The 20,931-nt window shown below is 39.9% G+C and overlaps 1 protein-coding gene across 4 annotated transcripts; it reads left to right on the top strand.

Moving 5' to 3' along the window:
- Positions 1 to 102: 102 nt before the first annotated feature.
- On the top strand, positions 103 to 19,260 carry pde6gb (phosphodiesterase 6G, cGMP-specific, rod, gamma, paralog b). Of its 4 annotated transcripts, none has more exons than XM_051918983.1 (4): positions 155 to 303; positions 15,365 to 15,665; positions 17,947 to 17,987; positions 18,866 to 19,260. In XM_051918983.1, the coding sequence occupies exons 2-4, from the start codon at positions 15,520 to 15,522 to the stop codon at positions 18,940 to 18,942; spliced, it is 264 nt and encodes an 87-aa protein (XP_051774943.1). In that variant the 5' UTR covers positions 155 to 303; positions 15,365 to 15,519; the 3' UTR covers positions 18,943 to 19,260. The 4 variants fall into 4 exon arrangements, with proteins under 4 accessions (XP_028675471.1, XP_051774943.1, XP_051774941.1 ...); XM_051918981.1 differs by lacking the exon at positions 155 to 303 and adding an exon at positions 6,525 to 6,589; XM_051918982.1 differs by lacking the exon at positions 155 to 303 and adding an exon at positions 9,105 to 9,313.
- The last annotated feature ends 1,671 nt before the right edge of the window (positions 19,261 to 20,931 follow it).

The following is a 20,931-nucleotide window of genomic DNA, read 5'->3' as shown; positions in this document are numbered from 1 at the left end:
GATTCGTTGACGTACCACGTGACAAAACATACGGACACTTCAATTGGCTGGTTGCTTTGGAAGAGGCGGGATCAACAACGTCTAAGTGATTCACATCTTTATTTATACAACAGCGGTCACCGGCGAAGAGGAGGACAGGCGAAGAGGAAGACACGAAGATGAGACTTGTGTAACGGGAGGTCGTGAAGGTGTTACGACAGCATGTATGGCGTTTTATTTGGGGAAAGCATTGCAACATTTCTCAGTAATGGCTTGCTGTGTTTACCTGTGAGAGCTTCGCGTGGAGTGTCCACGCAACTAAAGGTGAAGCGTTGGTATCAAATCAAGGGGCATCAACTCTGATACGATCCGGACTGCTTTAATTTAACGATGAATGAAATATATGAAGAGTCTTTTCTAAATTATTGTAGTAGATTTACTCAGGGCGCTGAAGTGACGCTCATATATTCTAAAAAGTAACTGGTTGCCTTTATTGCTGTCGGAGGGAGTCATTTCTTATACATGTTTAGATCAACTGTCCATTTTCACTCCGGTGTTCTGACATTTCAGCATACTTTGTCAGAATCGCATACCGGTCAACATTAAATGACAAATCAAATAACTGGATGCTATAGTACATGTGTAAGAGACCTAAAGGAACTTGTGTAACCACACGGTGATATCTGCGGTCAGATTTACTCAAACTGTATTTAAATAAAAGATGCATGGCAACAATAGTAATAATGTTCAACAACTTCCCTGACGTGTTGGATTTAATAAAAATAAGAAAACATTAGATGTTTCTGTTTGGAGCAGACGCGCAACGTACATGAAGTATCTTGCTGAACTCGCAAGAAACAACTTCAGAAAACTATAATAAAACTTATCTTTCAAACAGTACAACTACGTTTTTTATGAGTGAACTGCTCTCAAACTAATACAGTGTTAACGTTCTGCGCATGCGCTTTAGCTAACAATATGCCATTCTGATAGGTATGCTGAAATGTCAGAACACCGGGAAGTGTATGATGAGAAATTCAAGTGTTCTTAAAAGTTGATAACAGCAGAAACCTGGTGAGACTTTGTTAATAGCGACAGGCTGTAAGATTTTGGTGTTTTCCCTTCCAAGTTTTACCTTTCATTGAGCCAATTGTCATAGGTTGTATCCACGTTTATATGTGGTTTCCCTAACCTTCTGAGCATATCCCTAAGTTAGTGACTTGCACTTACCGTAAATGCAACCTTGCGGCACATCCCCCTCGTTGTGAACATGCCTGTCTAATATCTAATATTATATTTACATTTACTTGCCTAGCAGGTGGTTTTATCTAAAGTGACTTACAAAAGAGGCTGACATAACATCAGATGCGTTTTCTGCAAAATCCTATCTCCTATGTCCACAGTTCTTTAATTAAACTGATCACTGAATCATGTTGTACTAATATTTAAGTAAATTACAAGAGTCTGTTTAACTTTCTGCCCAAAATCAATTAATTTAAATACCTCATTCAATATAATACTACAGTTGTAAGGGAAGTGGTGACCAAGTGAGAGAGACTAGATTGAGATGGTTTGGGCACATGTAGAGAGTTGAGGGGTACATCAGGAAAAGATTGTCAAGGATCAAACTGTCAGGCAAGAGGAAAAAAGGAAGGCCAAAGAGGAGGTTTATGGATGTGGTGAGGGAGAACATGAAGGCAGTTGGTGGGGCTGAAAATAATGTGAAAGACAGGGATAGATGGAGATGGATGATCTGCTGTGGCAACCACTAAATGGGAGCAACTAAAAGAAGAAGAAGCAAGGGAACTGGTATCGGTAATTCTCACTGTTAGTGTGGAGTTTGCCATGCTGCCAGTTAATCACATGTCTCTCTGTATGTATGTCTTATCTATCTGTCTATTTAAGCAGAACATTCTTTGTTAGTTGTGGTGATTGTAGTTCGGAGGTCCATGATATTGTATATTGTTTCCCACAAAGATCCATATTGGGCCTACTGCTTTTTTTCAGTCTACTTGGTTTCATTATACCAGATTGTATCAAAAAAACAAGGTGAACTGCCACAGTTATGCAGATGACATGCAGCTTTACTTATCTATTGTACCTGATGCTCTGGCCTCTCTGATTCAATATCTTACTTGCATTTCTGAATACATGATATGAGAGAATAATTTGGAAATAACATTAGTTAAGTATTTTGGTCTGCAGTGCACATTGAAATCCTCTGCAGTTTTAGCATCATTACACTGGTTACCCACGTCCTTTACGGTGAGCTTTAAAATACTACTTATGGTATATAAAGTTTTAAATAATCTTGCTACTTTCTATATTTTGGAGTGCCTGATCCCCAGCATTCCAAGTCGTAACCTTAGATCTTCTAATATTTGACATCATTTTATTCCAAAAGCTAAACATAAAAGAAGTGGTGAGGTGACCTTTTGCTGTTCTGTACCAAAAATCTGGAATAGTTTAAAAAATAGAGATATGGCAGAATACCACTATGGATTGCTTTAAAAAATCATAAAAACCCACTTGTTTAATTTGAGTTTTACATAGCTATATTTTAGTTGTACTCCTAATAGAATATACATGCACAGAATTATACTCCTAAGGGATTTGTGTTTATTACTAATCTGTACTTTTGATATCAGTGATGATAACAGCTATTCAAGTTTCACAACACACTTTAACTGCTCTAAAAAGAATTATGGTTCCTTTAAAAAGTTATTTTTTTAATGCTGTTTTAGTTATTAGGCATGCTACTGCAGGTGTTCCTAAATGTTTTGCCAGTATTCAGTATTTTGCTCTTTTCCTTGTAGTTACGTGAGCTCCCACAGTATCACCTCAGAGAGAGATGCACCACACTCCCTGGCCCTCTCTTAACACAGACAGTATGCTATGGTCACGCACAGTCAACTCTGCAGTCTGCCAGATGTTTTGCTTGTGCCACCATGGATGCTCAGGATCTTCCAAAGTATGCAGACAAGCAGAATACGAGCCCAGCCAAAGATGGACCTAGAACAGAACATACACCTTCCAACCTAAAGCATAGCTTCAGCACTCCTGTGGGTCTGCCTCCCATGCCTCCTACATACTGCTGTATGAGTGGTTGCCCTAGCTGCGTGTGGCTTGACTATGTCGAAGAACTGCTGTGCTATTATCAATATGGCGGAGAGAAGGCCTTAGCAGCCATAGAGAAGAACATCCAGGATGAGAACATTAAGACCATGTTGAAAATGGAGATAAGGCTGAGGAACCTTAATCAGAAGTGACTTTTGTTTTTTGTAATCATGTGCAGCTTTCTACTCAAGAGGGAATTGTTGAGGTGGACATTTTAGCATTTCAAGAAAGCCAAATCCATTAATTTGAGAAGAGGAAAGTGTGGAATGGATTCCTGTTTGTAACACTCGCCTGATCTCCATTGAAACGACATTCTGTGATTTCAAAGTGACAGAAACTCATAGTTGGTGTTTCAAGATGCAAGTGAGGTCCCCTAGTTGATCTGCTTCCAGTGAAACAGTGTATGTAATGTTCTGGGTATTGGTGTCTTTGTATATTGTTGTAGACTGTTCAATGGCAAATAATATTTATTTAATTATATTTTTAGTGTCCCCTCGTTTGAAAAAAATGCAAATTGTTCAGAGAAGTGTGTCTTACCTCTATTTATGTATCAGTCCGTAATGGGATGAATATTTATTCAGGTTGGCAGATTAAGTCTTTCTAGTGAGGAGCTCCTTTATTTTTTTCTTTTCTCATTGACCTTGGTTCTCAACCCAGTGACGCACATTTGATAACTTTCTGCATGGAGTTTCCGTCACCAGCGGTCAAACGATAATCACATCAGCAGGTGTGCTTCAGATGGCAAGGGTGCCCTCTAAAAAAAAATTAATGTGGAGCGTGATGAACCGTAATGACTCCGTGCTGCACTAATCTGCCTTCTGATCATTCTGTTATGTTAATATGTCCACGTGAAGGCTGCAGTGTTCATTTGGAGCACAACCACAGGCACGCGGAGTGTCTTCTAGCGGCACCTCTCTTTATAAACATTTTCAAACTTGGATCACGCACGTCTCTGGCGCTAAATGACCAACTAACCATTTTAATCTGTGCTGTCATCTTTTCTGGTGGATATTTTAAAAGATCACTCCAATCTTTCATTCATTTTATTTTCCCTAGCTTTCTTCCCTCTTTTCCTATCTATATTTGTAACCTTTTCTATTTTTGTAGTCACACCACTAGATAAGCTTTGTGCTTCTGTTTATTTTATTTTTTTTTTGTATGGAAATGACCTTTACATATCTTGCTTATATTTTCCTTATGCAGATTTCACATCAAATCAGCCTTTCATTAACACTAAGCACCATAATTCATATCTACCTAAATGGGCTGATAGCCAGATGAATATTAAGCGTCACAAGTTTTACTGTTGAATACTAAAACTTTTCCCTGTGTCTTATAATTTAAAATGCAATAACAAAACACAATCCAATTGGAAAGGCAAAAATATAGCAAGTATAATAATATGTTCTAAAGACATTCTATTAAACCAAACCCCACCCAACGTAGAGAGATATCTCTCTATTATAAAAAAAAAAATCTTGGAAGGAGACGATATGTGATTTTCTCAGAGACACTTTAACGTCCCGCGAGACAAGGCAGTGAGACAAAAAGACAGCTGACAGCAAAAATATATCTGTCTATGTATCTATTATATAGTGTCTTTCATATCTATTTTATAGTGCCTTTCATATCTATCTATTATATAGTCCCTTTCATATCTGTCTATATATCTATTATATAGTGCCTTTCATATCTGTCTATGTATCTATTATATAGTGTCTTTCATATCTATTATATAGTGCCTTTCATATCTATCTATTATATAGTCCCTTTCATATCTGTCTATATATCTATTATATAGTGCCTTTCATATCTGTCTATGTATCTATTATATAGTGTCTTTCATATCTATTATATAGTGCCTTTCATATCTATCTATTATATAGTCCCTTTCATATCTGTCTATATATCTATTATATAGTGCCTTTCATATCTATGTATATATTATATAGTGTCTTTCACATCTACTATATAGTGCCTTTCATATCTGTCTATTATATAGTGCTTTTCATATCTATTATATAGTGCCTTTCATATCTGTCTGTATATCTATTATATAGTGTCTTTCATATCTATTATGCCTTTCATATGTATCTATTATACAGTCCCTTTCATATCTGTCTATATATCTATTATATAGTGCCTTTCATATCTGTCTATATATTATATAGTGCCTTTCATATCTATTATATAGTCCCTTTCATATCTGTCTATATATCTATTATATAGTGCCTTTCATATCTATATTATATAGTGCCTTTCATATCTGTCTTTCTATTATATAGTGTCTTTCATATCTATCTATTATATAGTCCCTTTCATATCTATCTATTATATAGTGCCTTTCATATCTATTATATAGTCCCTTTCATATCTGTCTATATATCTATTATATAGTGTCTTTCATATCTGTCTTTCTATTATATAGTTTCTTTCATATCTGTCTATCTATTATATAGTGCCTTTCATATCTATTATATCGTCCCTTTCATATCTATCTATTATATAGTGCATTTCATATCTGTCTAGTATATAGTGTTTTTCATATCTGTATTATATAGTGCCTTTCATATCTATTATATAGTCCCTTTCATATCTGTCTATATATCTATTATATAGTGTCTTTCATATCTATCTATTATGTAGTGTCTTTCATATCTGTCTATCTATTATATAATGCCTTTCATATCTATCTATTGTATAGTCCCTTTCATATCTGTCTATATATCTATTATATAGTGTCTTTCATATCTATCTATTATATAGTGTCTTTCATATCTGTCTATTATATAGTGCCTTTCATATCAAGGTACAGGGAATGGAGTATTTTAGATATTGGCATGTTGGAAATATTAGATTGGCAGCAATTCCCCTTTAAACTACATTAAATGTGAAACATTGTCACATAATAACAAAATTAAAAATGGGTCTGGACTGAATTTTTTTTCTTTTTTTAAATGTATCTAGTTTTGGTCAAAAAAAGCAAATCCAGGATTATAGGGTCATTGTTGTACGGTAGAATTTTTACTTGCATGTGCTGATGAACACACAACAAGTCCACACTCTCTGGCGACAGAATTACTAAGTATAACTTACCTTACATCGAAACTTCAGCCTTTCTTAGCTGCAAAACTTGTCATTAACAAACACAAGAAGGAAATGATATTGGACATATTAGAGTGTAATTGCTCTCGTGATTTATGGCATTACACCAGTTAATTCAGTGGTATGCAGCATTTTCTAAATTACTGAACCAATACAGGGTGCCAGTCTCTTTAACATCCATGATGTGCCCTTCACTGAAACCCCCCCCCCTTCACTTCACTTTCTGTCAATGGTAATGCTTGAAGATCGGCTGCTGAGGCGGCTCACCTACTAATCCTCTTACTGGTGACCAGTATAAGAGGGGTAACATGCAGACCCCAAGCCCAAAGCCGACTTCAACTAGAGTAACACGCAGAGATCAGGAGCGATGGACCCCATCAAAACGCTGGTAAGACAACAGAGAAGGGTGAGCAGGGCTGAGGTGTTTGACTACTGAAGTGGTGACAGAGACTCAGTGTTGGGAATAAGGGCACATGGTGCGAGTCTGCACTTTGACATCAGATATTTAGGAAACCATCTCATTAGTTTCAGCACCTGTAGGACGAGCCATGCTGGTCTCGACTTTGCCAGCCGTCTTCTGGCTACAAAGTATGGAAGGTTTATGATGGGGAGGAAGAAGTTCATGTAGTAACACCTAAAATCAAACATCCAAAGGCTGTAAATTTAACTTCTGACTTATAAACATTACTTTTTTAACATAAAAATGATTATAAATATACATTTAATTTCAATTTTTTTTTTAAACCTGCAGTTCCACAATACTCAATTCAGAGAATTCTCACAAACTCTTTCTAGGTGTGTTTTAATATACAATTTACCACATTTATCTGAATTATGAAAATAGCCACTTGAGCCTTGTTCAGAGTTTTTCAGAACATTTTTCAGTTCTGCATGCCATCGTATTTCTACGTTAAAATGAGTAAATCTCACTGAATGTTTGACACCTTTGAACTCCCAGTATGTGTTCTTCCATTCCTAGAATGCTTCTGAATCACATTTTACTAAATCTACACCATCCTCTTGGCACCTTTTCATAAATGTTACTGAATTGTTCAAATTTTGAATGTAAAATATTGAATTTCCAGAGTTCTGTTTTTCTACATTCACTAAATTCTGTTACGTCAACTTAAAGAACTGCAGGTTGGGACGATTCTTGTCTTAAAATGTTGGTTCTGGCCCCCATATTCCTTGGGTTTGGATGTATCCTTTTATATCTGTTATTTAAATCAGTATATTTTATATGCTTATCAGTTTATGTGACTTTCTTGGATGTTATGCTTTCTTAGGAGCAGTGCATCATCCATCTCTTCATTCATTTTCTTGTTCTCCAATCGATTTACCAAACTCTTCTTGATTTCGTGTTGCAGCTGTATAAATTGTAAAACATCCCATAATGGCTATCCTTTTTGTTTGCTCTGGACTGAATTTTCTGTCTTCCTTTATTATTTCGGTTTGGCCTTTCCCTGCATGTTCTGGAGAACAATCCATGCACAGTACAATTCGGCAGAGCTGGAGGATCTGATCGTAGGATTTCCAGCTTTGTGATTTTTCCCAGAAGATTAACGAAAAATAACGTGAAAGTATTTGGCTCTTCATCATTACTGGGCATAGTAATCCATTATGTAAGTGTGAGCAGAGAGGTCAGGAGCTCACACTTATACAGCGCATTGCTGCACCCACCACACGACAAACCAACTATGGACCCCAGATTAGGACCCGAGTGCAGCCATGCAACGGGTGACACCTCCACACCACACTAGTTCAGATGCAGTGAAACAGTGGGAGGTTTTTTATGGTGACTCGAGTGCCAATTCTGCCACCAACCCCCAGGTTTTTCCCTGCAGGTTGGAGGGCCTACAGGCAGGGCTGGATGCAGATTAACGTCATGCCCAGGATGGAGCATTTACAGGTTAAGGGCCTCGCTCAAGGATCCAACGAAATAGAGTCACTTTTGGCGTTTACGGGATTCGAACCGGCAGCCTTACAATTGCCAGTGCAGATCCCTAGCCTCAGATACAAAGCATTGTATTCTTTTGGTCAGTGCCCTGTATCTCCATGTTGACCAAAACATTCACCAGCTGAACGTCTCTTCATCCGTTTGATTATGTAGACTAAGAGGATTGTGAATATCATCTTCGTGCAGTCTGCCTAACCACCTGATCGTGTCGAAAACTGTTTTTTGTACCCCATATAGGTAGAAAATGTCCTGCTGTAGCAGATCATTAAGCTCTTCCTAATTTATCTGTGGTGCATCTTGGCATATTTGCTGCACGTCAACCCTTTGCGTATCCCAACCCATTTTTAAAACTTACCATAGTGGTGGCCCTTGCCATAGTGTGTGACATCCCAAATAGAGTTGCTTTTCTTCTGCCCCTTCATCCCTCATTTAATTATTTTATTTGAGATGAGTCCATGAAAGAGTGACGTCATACTTTAAAAAAAGACAAGAATGCTCTTCGCAGTACCTAAATGGCTGACAACAGGGGATGCAAGGAGGGGGTCCTTCTTTTTATTAGCTTACCTCACAGGTACAGACTACCAAGTTAACACATACAGTTTATCTTTAACACACGTAGCTTATTATGTCACACACGCACATACAAAGGATATTTCAAATGAATCCCTTCATTCACAGAGGCGGTGGATATAACAGTCACCTCATAACCGATTACAACCTCCTTCTTAATAACGTCTTGATCATCCAACTGTTTCTGCTGGCGAGGCGAGATTAGCCGTCAGATTTTGCTGCGTTGATTAGTCAGCGCTTGCGGTGCGTCTTTGCTTTAATGATATTAAAGTTTATTACTTCTATAAAAATAAGACAACAGTTAGGATTAGGGGGAATTGGGTCAGCCTAACACCTGTGCTGGATTTAGCAGATTATGAACATCCACCCATTCCAGTAGTTCGGGTATTCATTGTTGGCTTGGCTTGAAGAGCTGCAAACCGACAATAAATAAAGTCAAATGTTTGGTGAGATGTTCTTTAGTAGGTAGGAGAGTAGACCAACCGAGGAGAAAGGCGACGAGTGGGATTGACATCTGAGTTAAACAATTCCACTAAAAGACGGGAATTGACTTCTTGTCGGCTGGAATTAAATGATCGGCCTGGGGTGAGCTGTGTATTGTTTGGTGACTAACTTAACTAGCATGAAAGTGGAAGCGTGGCACGTTTTTTTTTTTATTTACTTCATCCAAGAGTCAGTTATTACATTCTTGTGTATTAAATAGCTTTATAGCAGAGAATCATATTCAAAAGTAATAGCGATGACAGAAAGCAAGTGCATGTGTCAGTAGACGACATTACAGTGATCCCTCGCTATATCGCGCTTCGCCTTTCGCGGCTTCACTCCATCGCGGATTTTATATGTAAGCATATTTAAATATATATCGCGGATTTTTCGCTGCTTCGCGGGTTTCTGCGGACAATAGGTCTTTTAATTTCTGGTACATGCTTCCTCAGTTGGTTTGCCCAGTTGATTTCATACAAGGGACGCTATTGGCAGATGGCTGAAAAGCTATCCAGCAAACTTTCTCTCTCTCTCTCTCTCTCTCTTGCGCTGACGTAGGGGGGTGTGAGCAGGGGGGCTGTGTGCAGCTGCTTCCTGAAGGACAGGCTGCACGGAGCTTCGCATACTTAAAAGCTCAAAGGGCACGTATTGATTTTTTTTATCTGTCTCTCGCTATCTCTCTCTCTCTCTCCCTGCTCCTGACAGAGGGGGTGTGAGCTGCCGCCTTCAACAGCTTTGTACCGGCGGTGCTTCGCATACTTAAAAGCCGTATTGATTTTTTTTTTGACTGCTTGCTTTGCACTCCTTTGAAAAGGAAGATATGTTTGCATTCTTTTAATTGTGAGACAGAACTGTCATCTCTGTCTTGTCATGGAGCACAGTTTAAACTTTTGAAAAAGAGACAAATGTTTGTTTGCAGTGTTTGAATAACGTTCCTGTCTCTCTACAACCTCCTGTGTTTCTGCGCAAATCTGTGACCCAAGCATGACATTCTAAAAATAACCATATAAACATATGGTTTCTACTTCGCGGATTTTCCTACTTCGCGGGTGGCTCTGGAACGCAACCCCCGCGATGGAGGAGGGATTACTGTAAATATACGCGCTTTTAAAACGGAGGCCGAAGAGGCTTGTGGGACTTTCATTCACAGCGGATTGCAGTACAAGCGATGTGACAATGACATCGATTGATGAGTCGTCGTGTTGCAGGACTAATTGTTCAATTCTCCTAAACGTCACATTTTTGAAAATATACCCAGTAGAGTAATATCTGATAATTAGCAAATGACAAATATCAATTAATATAAAATGACCAATACTAGCATAAAATCAGGATCAACGTTACCCAATGTAAGGAGAAGAGGAACTGAAATAAGCTCCCCATCTAGCTATTAATATTAGTTAAAACACTGCAGTGCATTAAAATTATATAAATCACTAAGATGTTCCTGTATATGTGTTGCGATTCTTTTTGAAGTTTGTCCTATGTATACTGCTGAGCAAGAACTGCATGGAATGCTATAAATTGCATTTCGTGTTTCTGCTGTCGGTTTCTTGTTTTTAGCATTAAAAAGGACCGTGCGCAAATTGTTCGTGGGTTTGTGCGCAACGCCGTCAGAAGAAATGACTCACTTTCATTGATCTATACTAAATCAACAGGACATACATTTAACTGGGACAATGTACAAGTAAAATTTAAGGCCAGTACTAAAAGTGCCAGAGAGCTGGCCGAATCTTGGCTATCAAATGAGAACGCCATCAACAGACACTTGGACATAAATCCAGCATATGCTCACTTAAGAAAAACATGTTCATAATAAATAAACTGTACACCCAATGCCCCCAAGATCACACTGACTTAGCCACCTACCCCACCCTCCCACCCCCTCCACGTAATTTTTTGCTATATATTGCCTTTGATTCTTGTAAGTCTAAACATTATCCTCTGATGAAGACCCCTGGCAGGGGTTGAAAACTCAGGAATAAAAACAACTTTATGATACGTGATTTATTTTTTCTCCCTTTGTGGATCTCCAGCTGCAAATATGCAAACCATATCACAGACCTTCTCTTCCATATATATATATATATATATATATATATATATATATATATATATATATATATCCTGCGGTGGGTTGGCACCCTGCCCGGGATTGGTTCCTGCCTTGTGCCCTGTGTTGGCTGGGATTGGCTCCAGCGGACCCCCGTGACCCTGTGTTCGGATTCAGCGGGTTGGAAAATGGATGGATGGATATATATATATATATATATATATATATATATATATAAATATCACAAGGGGGGCTGGGCTGCAGATATCGGGGGCTTAAGCCACTGAAGCCCACCCCCCCACACCTTCTGATGCCACTGTCCATTTTTGAACCCGCGTTATGTTTCTACTAGGGGGCTCCGCCCCCTGATCGCTTCGCTCGCCAACCCCTGGTGTTGGGAATGACAAAGAGCGTGATGTATGAATGAGATATAGAATAGTGTGAAGGTGTAGATGATGCAAATAGAAAGCAAACAATAAAGTGTGTGGCACAGTGTAAAGGTTTATTGGAAAATTTCTTTGTACACGCCGTTTAAGTGTAAAAGGTAATTCCAGGTCAGAACTTGTAATGTCAATGAAGATGGTTATTGTTGTGATCAGAGTCAAGTTTGTCAGAGCTTAGAATGAGTTGTGTCTCTCCAGGAAGTAATGGAATTACTTGGGTATTTATGTTTTCCACATTAATATTTTTTGGACATAATATAGTGCGTTGTGTTAAAAGGGGCATTGGTATAATGAGATTGCTGTTCCAAATCTGTCTGTAACTAAGTCGTCGCAGATAAAGGCTTGAGGAATTGTAATAATATATGGGTGAAGTCCATCTGTATTGGTGAGTGTACCATCTCTCAGTTGTAATAAGCAATTGTTATGATCTGGTTCTGGACATCGTATCTTTTTTACTAACTGTATCTTTTGAAAGCAATGCCAATTGTCTGCGTATTTTAAGGTGCACTGAACAATAGCTGAGTGCATGGCATGTGGATGAATAGCTAAGCACTGTCTAAAATCTCCTCCTAATAAAAGTACTTTTCCTCCAAAGCGAATATTATTATTCATAAACGTTTGTAGAAGTTTATGAATGGTGTTGAGTAAGTGACTGGATGCCATTGTACATTCATCAATAATTAACATTTTTGCAAGACGGATGTCACGTGCAGTGCCACTGTTAATGTTCATAGTGGATACCGATTTGTAGGATCTAATGTAGTTGTTAAAGATTTCACTTTCAGGTACATCGTTAGTTAGAAGCTTCTGTAGATATTCAGGATATGAATGTAAAGGAGGCAGTCTAATTTGACCCTTTTGACAACAACGTGTAAATGTATTACTTGTATTGCCAGTTGTTTCTTCAGGGAAGTGAACTGAATGACAATGATTGCAAATGACATTCATTAATCCGAATGAATTTTCCTGGTGTATGTTTTGCTTGTGCCGTTTGAGAGGCGCGTTGTTGCATGTGTAGTATTTGGGACGTGTTGTTTTGGAGCTGTAATCGATTTGCCTGTGCTGTGTGAGAAGCCCGTTGTAGCCTTCGCTGCCTTTAACGTATGTCTGAGACGGGAGGTGTTTCGTTTTGAATCCGTGCCTGTTGCGATGCAACACTTTGATTGATAGTTTGCGTCATGTGGATCTAAGATGTAGATTTGTGCATATTTGCGTTGTTGATTTGTTTCAGGGTGCACTGTTCCAATGTGATGCAGTATTTGTGCACATATGCGAAAGCAGTATGGGCCATTGCCTTTTGGTGGCCTGATATTTACTCCGGTAGATGCAAAAGCGAATATACTATTGTAGGATCTAATGCAGTTCATAAAGTTTTTACTTTTAGGTACATCGTTAGTTAGAAGCTTTTAGTTGAGCTTTGCGTTTTTGGAGCCGAGACATTTTTTCTTCTAGAAATATGGATACGTAATAAGGAGTATTGCACTCACTGTTAATATGGAGTCTTTTCTGCGGTTGAACGGTTAATAGTGCCTTATTGTAATGAGATCCACCTATGCTGCATAGTGTGAATTGTGTTTGGTCCCGTTATCCGAGCGGTATCGTTTTGTACCTGTGATCGTGAATTCATGACTTGTTTGTTCTTGAGCGTGAGAAATATGGATAAGTAATAAGGAGGATCGCACTCACTGTTAATATGGATCCTTTTCTGCGGTTGAACGGTTAATAGTGCCTCATTGTAATGAGATCTACCTATGCTGCATATTGTGAACGTGTTGACATGACGTATGTTTAATACGGACGGTTCATTTAGAAATGGGGCTTTGTGTGTCATTTGTTATTTATGTTACTGTGGTCGTGGGTCTGAATCGTCGTTTTTGTGTACGTTTCGTGTGCTATGTCCGTAGTCTGTCCCGTTTCGTGTCCAATGGGCTTTGTGTGTTGCTCGCGGCTTCTTTTTTTTTTGTGTGCTTGTGGCTTGTTGAATCCTCCTCTTTGTGTGCGTCCCGTTTCGTGTGCAATGGGATTAAATCCTCCTCTTTGTGTGTGTCCCGTCCGTTGCTTGTGGGGGGGGGTTTGCGTGCTCTTTTTTTTTGTGTGCCAGGGGCTTGTTGAATCGTCCTCTTTGTGTGTGTCCCGTCCGTTGCTTGTCGGGGGGGGGGGTTGCTCGTGCGGCGCTGTGTGCGTCGCCTGCCTTTGACTCCTTTTTTCTGTGCTCACTCCTTTTTTCTGTGGTCTTGGCCGCCTCTCGCGGCATTTCTTGGGGCGCCTGCGCAGTACGTCTTTTTGCGGCTACGGCCCATGCCCTGCGTCCATCCGGTTTAGCATTCTCGGTTAGTAATATGGATCAGTTAGGGCAGCTACGCCCCTTGTTTTTATAAAGTTCGAACACAATTTAGTTGTAGGCTGGTAACTTTGGTTCTTTACAATAATAATCTGCACATAATATTGTTTGAACAATTCAGTCTTAAATGTTTAAATAATGTTTTTCCCTTTACATTTATTTCACGAGAAGTGACCTTTTTGTCCTCTTACTTAAAGCACCAGAAGAAAGTGCAATGGTGTGAGCTGTTTGCGCCCGCATGCTCTGTCCGCCGTCTGACTGACTTGCATTGGACATCCATACACAAAATATACACAAGTTCAATTTTACGAATTCAAGCAACTGCTCTCAAGCGGAAAATCTAAAGCAGTAAACTGATTCCTAGTTGAAGTCGCACCGAACGTTTCCACTTTTTAAGGTGGACGAGTTTGCAAATTTGCTGATGCTTCTGGATGGGAGATTTTGCGATTTCAAAACTTTGTATATTGCAATCTGTACGGGATATCTGAATGAAAAAATGGAACTGACTCAACAAACGTCTTCAAAGATGGGTGCCATATCTCAACAGAACTGGTCCACTTTGAGTGGAGTTGTTTCATGAGGACAGACAGACAGAAATGAGCTTTCACAGTAGGAGCTTTGGGCTTCATATGCGAATGCACCTAAAAACGACTGCTTGTCATTTCACTCTCACTCCCAAAGTCTTTAATCAAATCATGATGTGCTACTCCTACAAATCTATATTCAAACATTCCACGAATTTGTGAAGGCCCACTGCTGGAGCTTTTTAGAAAGCGTGGTAAAGAGATGATGGGGTCTTTTCTGAAGGGACAGTCAGTAGCATTTCGCATTGTCCCTGCATTGGTCATCAATCCAGTAAGAACATCATAAATCGTTTGTTTAGCTAATATCTAAACTATCCCAGTATCTCATCCAGATACTTCTTGAAGGATGTCAAGGTTTCTGTTTCAGCTCCGTAACTTGGTAGTTTGTTCCAGATTCCCACAATTCTTGGGGTAAAGGAGTGCTTCCTGGCTTCAGCCCTCAATTCACTTCTCCCTCATTTCCAATAGAGTTTGTTGATGGTACTGCATGACCCCCAGTCTGAGCGTGTGCTCTATGGTGGACTGGGTTCTCTGCCGCTAAGTGGTAACCAACCCAATAGGCAAACTCAAAAAAAAGGAAATGTTTTAAGGTGGAGGAATGAGATCTAAGACCACGTCAGCACATTGCACTTGTTACTCTCTGGATCAGTCCTGAGGATTTACAACTGAGCCTTTAGATCTTAATATCCGTATCACACTGACCTTCATGCTTCTATTTCTGCTTTTTTTCAGTTGTAATTGCTGCTTCTGGAAGTTTCCAAAGCAACAAAACAAAAGGCACAGGTAAACAGCAAAAATATTTTCCACACACTTGCAGTCTTCCGTTTCATCTTCTTGATTTATTCTTCTGATCCCACCAATACCACAGACCGCAAACCTCTGCCATAATGAATCTGGAGCCCCCCAAAACGGAGATAAAGTCAGCCACCAGAGTGACTGGCGGGCCTGCCACACCTCGCAAGGGGCCCCCCAAATTCAAACAGAGACAGACCCGTCAGTTCAAGAGCAAGCCCCCCAAGAAAGGGATCCAAGGGTGAGTCTGATTTACTCTCCTCAATGCACGGCCTGTTCATATTTGCTTTTTGTCTGGTAAAGTCTGCTCCCTTAATGTTAGGTCTGTGCTTTTTGTATTCTTTTATTGGTCTACTCAGGTTTTCTTCAAGAGATGCTTAATGGAGACCAGGGTGGGCGATCCCATGTCCCCTCTGCGTGGAGTTTGCATGTTCTCCCCGTGACTGCGTGGGTTTCCTCCCGCAGTCCAAATACATGCAGATTAGTTAAATTGGCAGCACTAACTTGGCCTTGGGGTGTGTGTGTGTGTGTTTGCCCAGCAATGGACTAACACCCTGTCCAGGGTTTGTTCCTGCCTTGCACCCTGTGTTAGCTGGGATAGGCTCCAGACCCTCCCCAAGGCATCCCACTTCTGGATTAAGCAGGTTAGAAAATGACATGGCAGGTTTCTCCCAAAGTGGTGTTGTTATGCAGTCACCGTCCTCTAGGTGGTGCCAAACACCACATAATAAAAGCATTTCTGTACTAGCGAAAGGTTTTAGATTACAGCGTCCCTTCTATGACATAGGAAGTCAAATTTTATTCCAGCATGTCAGAATGGCAGCATGACAATCCCTAGCCTATAGGGATCAGATGATAGCCCTTTGGTGTGTAATTTAAGTTCAGGTAGCTGAATCATTGGTGGTCAAAATAGGGGGAAATGGGACAGAGTTGGCTTTGTTACTGATAATGAAATCCCCTCCATGATTTCTGGGAAATTTGACATCTACATAGATTGACGTGGTAATAATTGAGACTGTGTTGCCTTTAACAATATATCTAAACAATGGAGAAGGGTCTGAATTCTGGACACACTAAACATTTAGCTGTGTCTCTGAAGTGGAGCTTCCATAGCTGAATAAGGGCCTCGGGGCACCATGTAAGCTAAAGCAGGCATACAATGGAAGGGTGGACAATAGTAGCACATGTGATGACATACATGTGAAAAAGTAAGTACACCCCATGGAAATTGGTGACTTTTTCATCATATTTGAACAGACAAGCAGTAGACCTGGGAATGCCTTGGGATTCCCCCGGAAGAGCTAGAAGAATTGGCCGGGGAAAGGAAAGTCTGGGCATTTCTGCTCAAGCTGCTGCCCCCGCGACCCGACCTCGGATAAGCAGAAGAGGATGGATGGATGGAAAGTGTGTAGTGTTAATGTTGGTTGTGCACCTTTTGTTGGATGACAAATTCAATGTATTTTATTGCAACAAATGTTTGTGATGTGACATCTGTAGGAATGATACATGCAATACATATGTCTCTGTTATATGCCATTGATATGGAATTCATAAAAGCAGTGCTAATTATTGTGATACATCATCTGTTGGAATAACACATGTAATGCATTTATTACAACAAATGTTTGTGATGCATGTTTTGCAATGACAAACATAATGCATTTCATTGCAACAAAAGTTTGTGGTGTGCCATCTGTTGGAATGATAAATGCAATGCACATGTCTCTGTTATATGCCATTGTTATGGAATTCATAAAAGCAGTGCTAATTGTTGTGATACATCATCTGTTGGAATAACACATGCAATGCATTTATTACTACAGATGTTTGTGATGTACCATCTGTTGGAATGACAAATTCAGTGCATTTTATTACCACAAATGTTTGTGATGTGCCATCTGCTGGAATGATAAATGCAATGCATATGTCCCTATTATTTGCCATTGTTATGGAATTCATAAAAGCAGTGCTAATGTTTGTAATGCGTCATCTGTTGGAATGACAAATGCAATGCCTTTACTACTACAAATGCTTGTGATGCACCATCAGTTGGAGTGACAAATTCAGTGCATTTTGTTACTAAAAATGTTTGTTATGTCATCCTTTGGAATGACAAATTCAATGCATTTTATTACCACAAATGTTTGTGATGTGCCACCTGTTGGAATGACAAATGCAATGTATAAGTCTTTGCTGTATGCCATTTGGTATGGAATTCAAAAAAGCAGTGTTAATATTTGTGAGGCACCATATGTTGGAATGACACATTTAATGGATGTTGTTACTAGAAATGTTTGTGATGAACCATCTGTTGGAATGGCAGAGACATGGCAACCGGACGTACACACAGACACTTATCCTTTTAATAAAGGATACTCTGTGTCTAGCAAATGCGTATACAGTATATCATGTTAGTGAAGAAATAACTTGAAAAATAGCACTTATTCTTTTATGGTGGTGGATTCTGCTGTGTGTTGTGAAAGGTGGTGTGTAAAATCCATTTTCGTTTTTTTATTGTGCAGCTTTGGTGATGACATCCCTGGAATGGAAGGCCTTGGCACAGGTAAGCATTTGCTGCTGACTCGTACTTCACTCTTCTCTGCCTCTTGTTTTAAGTCCAGTTCTTTGCAGGCTGTCAAAATCGAGTTCTCCCTCGGATGAGACAGGAGCCCCCAGGTTTTGACATTCATAAAGACTGTAGTGCTGCTGCTGTAAAGTCTTTAAGAATTTTATTTTGAAAATATCAAAATTGTGTGAGAAAAGTTCATTGAATGTGGCACAGTCAACCCCCAGTCTAGTCACGCTAACAATATCCCGAAGTACTTTATGTGTCATTTATTTCTAAGTGTAAGACCACATCTCAAAGAAAGGCACGTTAGGTAAATCTGCGCCACAGCTAGTGTTCCAGCATGAGCCAGTGTGCCCCAGTATGGCCAACTCTGGTCTCGTGCCCAGTTTTGCCCAATGATCTTTTAAATGAATAAGCCCTATGGATTAGTAGCAGACCCATTTGCCTCAAACATGCCAGCCCAGCCCAGGATTCTTTAGGTTTCTTCACATACTGGTAGTTCAGCTGCAGCCACCACAAGAAGAACAAACAGGTCAGCCAGGAGTGCCCACAGCACCTTCAGCAAGTATTCAGTCCCCCTTCACTTTTTCACATTTTGTTATGTTGCAGCCTAAAGCTAAAATCATTTAAATTCATTATTTCCATCATCAAGCAACACTCAAATACCCAACCATTACAAAGGGAAAACGAAATTATATTCATTTTTTTTGCCAATTTATTAACAAATAAAGTTCTGTGGCTTGCTAAGGAGTCACTCTCCCTCCTGGTTGTGTTGCCCGTCCAATTGCCTTGGTACCTACGGTTGATTGTAGTTATTTTTAGTATACGCTGCAAGTTCAGGTTGATGTCAACTTGTTATGTTTCCCCATCAGATATCACGGTCATCTGTCCTTGGGAGGCCTTCAGTCACCTGGAGCTTCATGAACTGGCGCAGTATGGCATCATCTGAGAATCCGGACAAAAAGTGGGCTTCACTTCCACAGAGACCAATTTCATTATCTTGTGGAGTGGATGGTTCTGTAAAAGTAATACAAATAAAAAAAAAAAAAAAAAAAAAACAGAAGAAGAAATATTCTGCATTTCTCCAACCCCGTCGCCTGCTCTCTCAGTGAAGCTTACCCTTAAGGATTTATGGACTCTTAGGCCTATCCTTCCATTTTGTTTTTTTACTTTGCACTACATCTCTTCTTTTGAAATGTGTCACCAGAAGAACTGGTCACCGGTGAACAAGCAAGAACTGGAGCCCACAGACCAACTGAACAAAACAAATGTATAAAGAATATATATAATCTTAGAGAGGACGGCACGGTGGTGCAGTGGTGGCGCCGCTGCCTCACAGTTAGGAGATCCGGGTTCGCTTCTCAGATCCTCCCTGCGTGGAGTTTGCATGTTCTCCCCGTGTCTGCATGGGTTTCCTCCGGGCACTCCGGTTTCCTCCCACAGTCCAAAGACATGCAGGTTAGGTGGATTGGCAATTCTAAATCAGCCCTAATGTGTGCTTAGTGTGTGGGTGTGTTTGTGTGTGTCCGGCGGTGGGTTGGCACCCTGCCTGGGATTGGTTCCTGCCTTGTGCCCTGTGTTGGCTGGGATTGGCTCCGGCAGACCCCCGTGACCCTGTGTTCGGATTCAGCGGGTTGGAAAATGGATGGATGGATAATCTTAGTCAAGACTGGGGGGCTGTCAAGAGGCAGGGCCTGTTAAAGCCCATTGCGGCACTTCTGGTGTGATTTTGGGCTATACAAAAATAAATTGTATTGTATAAAGAATAGGCATTGTGGAGGGGCAGAAGGGGATTCATTTGTAGTGGGACACCAATGTCATTCCTGAAATTTTTAAAACCTGAAGAACTTTGTCATTTGGGGACTGTTATCCTATAGGTAATGGGTTAAAAAGTATATCTCTCTATTATAATAAAAAAAAAAATCCTGGGACAAGACGAGACCTTTTAGCCTGGAACGTGACGAGACTTTTTCAGAGAGATACTTTCATGTCCTGCAAGACGAGACTTTGTACCAAGAGAATTAACTACGCCCGGGGCTGGAAATAAAAGACAAAGAGTAGACGACAAAGTAGAACGTCGTAAAGAATTCAAAAACGTTGGCACGATACACATGCAGAGCAGGTTAGAGATAATGGAAGTACGAAAATTCGAAAGTCTCAAAAAAAAATGATAGTAAAGATGGCATTAGCGCAAACAAACAGAAATTATTACTTGGTGAAATAACAGAACAGCGAAAAGAGATCAAATATATTGTTCAGATTTAAACTTTAAGTCGGAGACTTGTAGATCGTCTAATTCGTGTTGCCATCAGGGAGAAGTAGTGTTTCTTCCCAATGAGGAGGCAAATCCGCGAGAAATAAAAGATGTTGTTTGGTGAAAGTAAAATCCACATACGCGAGCGGCAGAGACGTGAAGTGGTTGACGTGTAGCGCAGACCGGGGGGTTGGCGAGCAAAGCGAGGAGGGGACAAAGCCCCCTAATATCTCATAGGAAAACGACACTTGTTTAGCTCTTGCTGTTTATCTTCATACCCAGGCTCAATAGCAATTATGTGGAGTCGCCTCCAGTGCTTCAGACTAGCAACGTGAATGAGTGGTGGCCATTAGCTACTGGACACGAGATGCATCGTTTCATTTACAGCTGTACTGTGAATTGGCTTGGAAATGTTCTTGAAGCAATGCCCGATACTGAATGGCAACATACAAGTGTGATAAAGTCCTCTATGAATGAGATACACAAAATAAAGTGCTTTGTGATTGAGAGCATTTCATAACCAGCTCTATGAAAATACTGATAATCAGTTTGGAATATAAATATTAATACCCAAATATTACAGACGAGGAAAAAAATCAGAAAAAAAATTGCCTGATTGTTGAGATGATCAGTGTGAACAGACTGCTTAACCGCTGTGTAAAGTGATGTCAGTAGTGGCCACCA

The sequence above is a fragment of the Erpetoichthys calabaricus genome, chromosome 14, assembly GCF_900747795.2.
Source record: "Erpetoichthys calabaricus chromosome 14, fErpCal1.3, whole genome shotgun sequence".
NCBI lineage: Eukaryota > Metazoa > Chordata > Cladistia > Polypteriformes > Polypteridae > Erpetoichthys > Erpetoichthys calabaricus.
Note: the sequence above shows the minus strand (reverse complement) of the source record. Positions and strands in the feature narration are given on the sequence as shown.

Bases quoted from the DNA above. Each gene is read 5' to 3' on its own strand.
- pde6gb (XM_028819638.2), top strand. From the start codon at position 202: ATGTATGGCGTTTTATTTGGGGAAAGCATTGCAACATTTCTCAGTAAT. The intron at 304-2,795 runs GTGAAGCGTTGG...TTTTCCTTGTAG, and splicing joins GAGTGTCCACGCAACTAAAG to TTACGTGAGCTCCCACAGTA.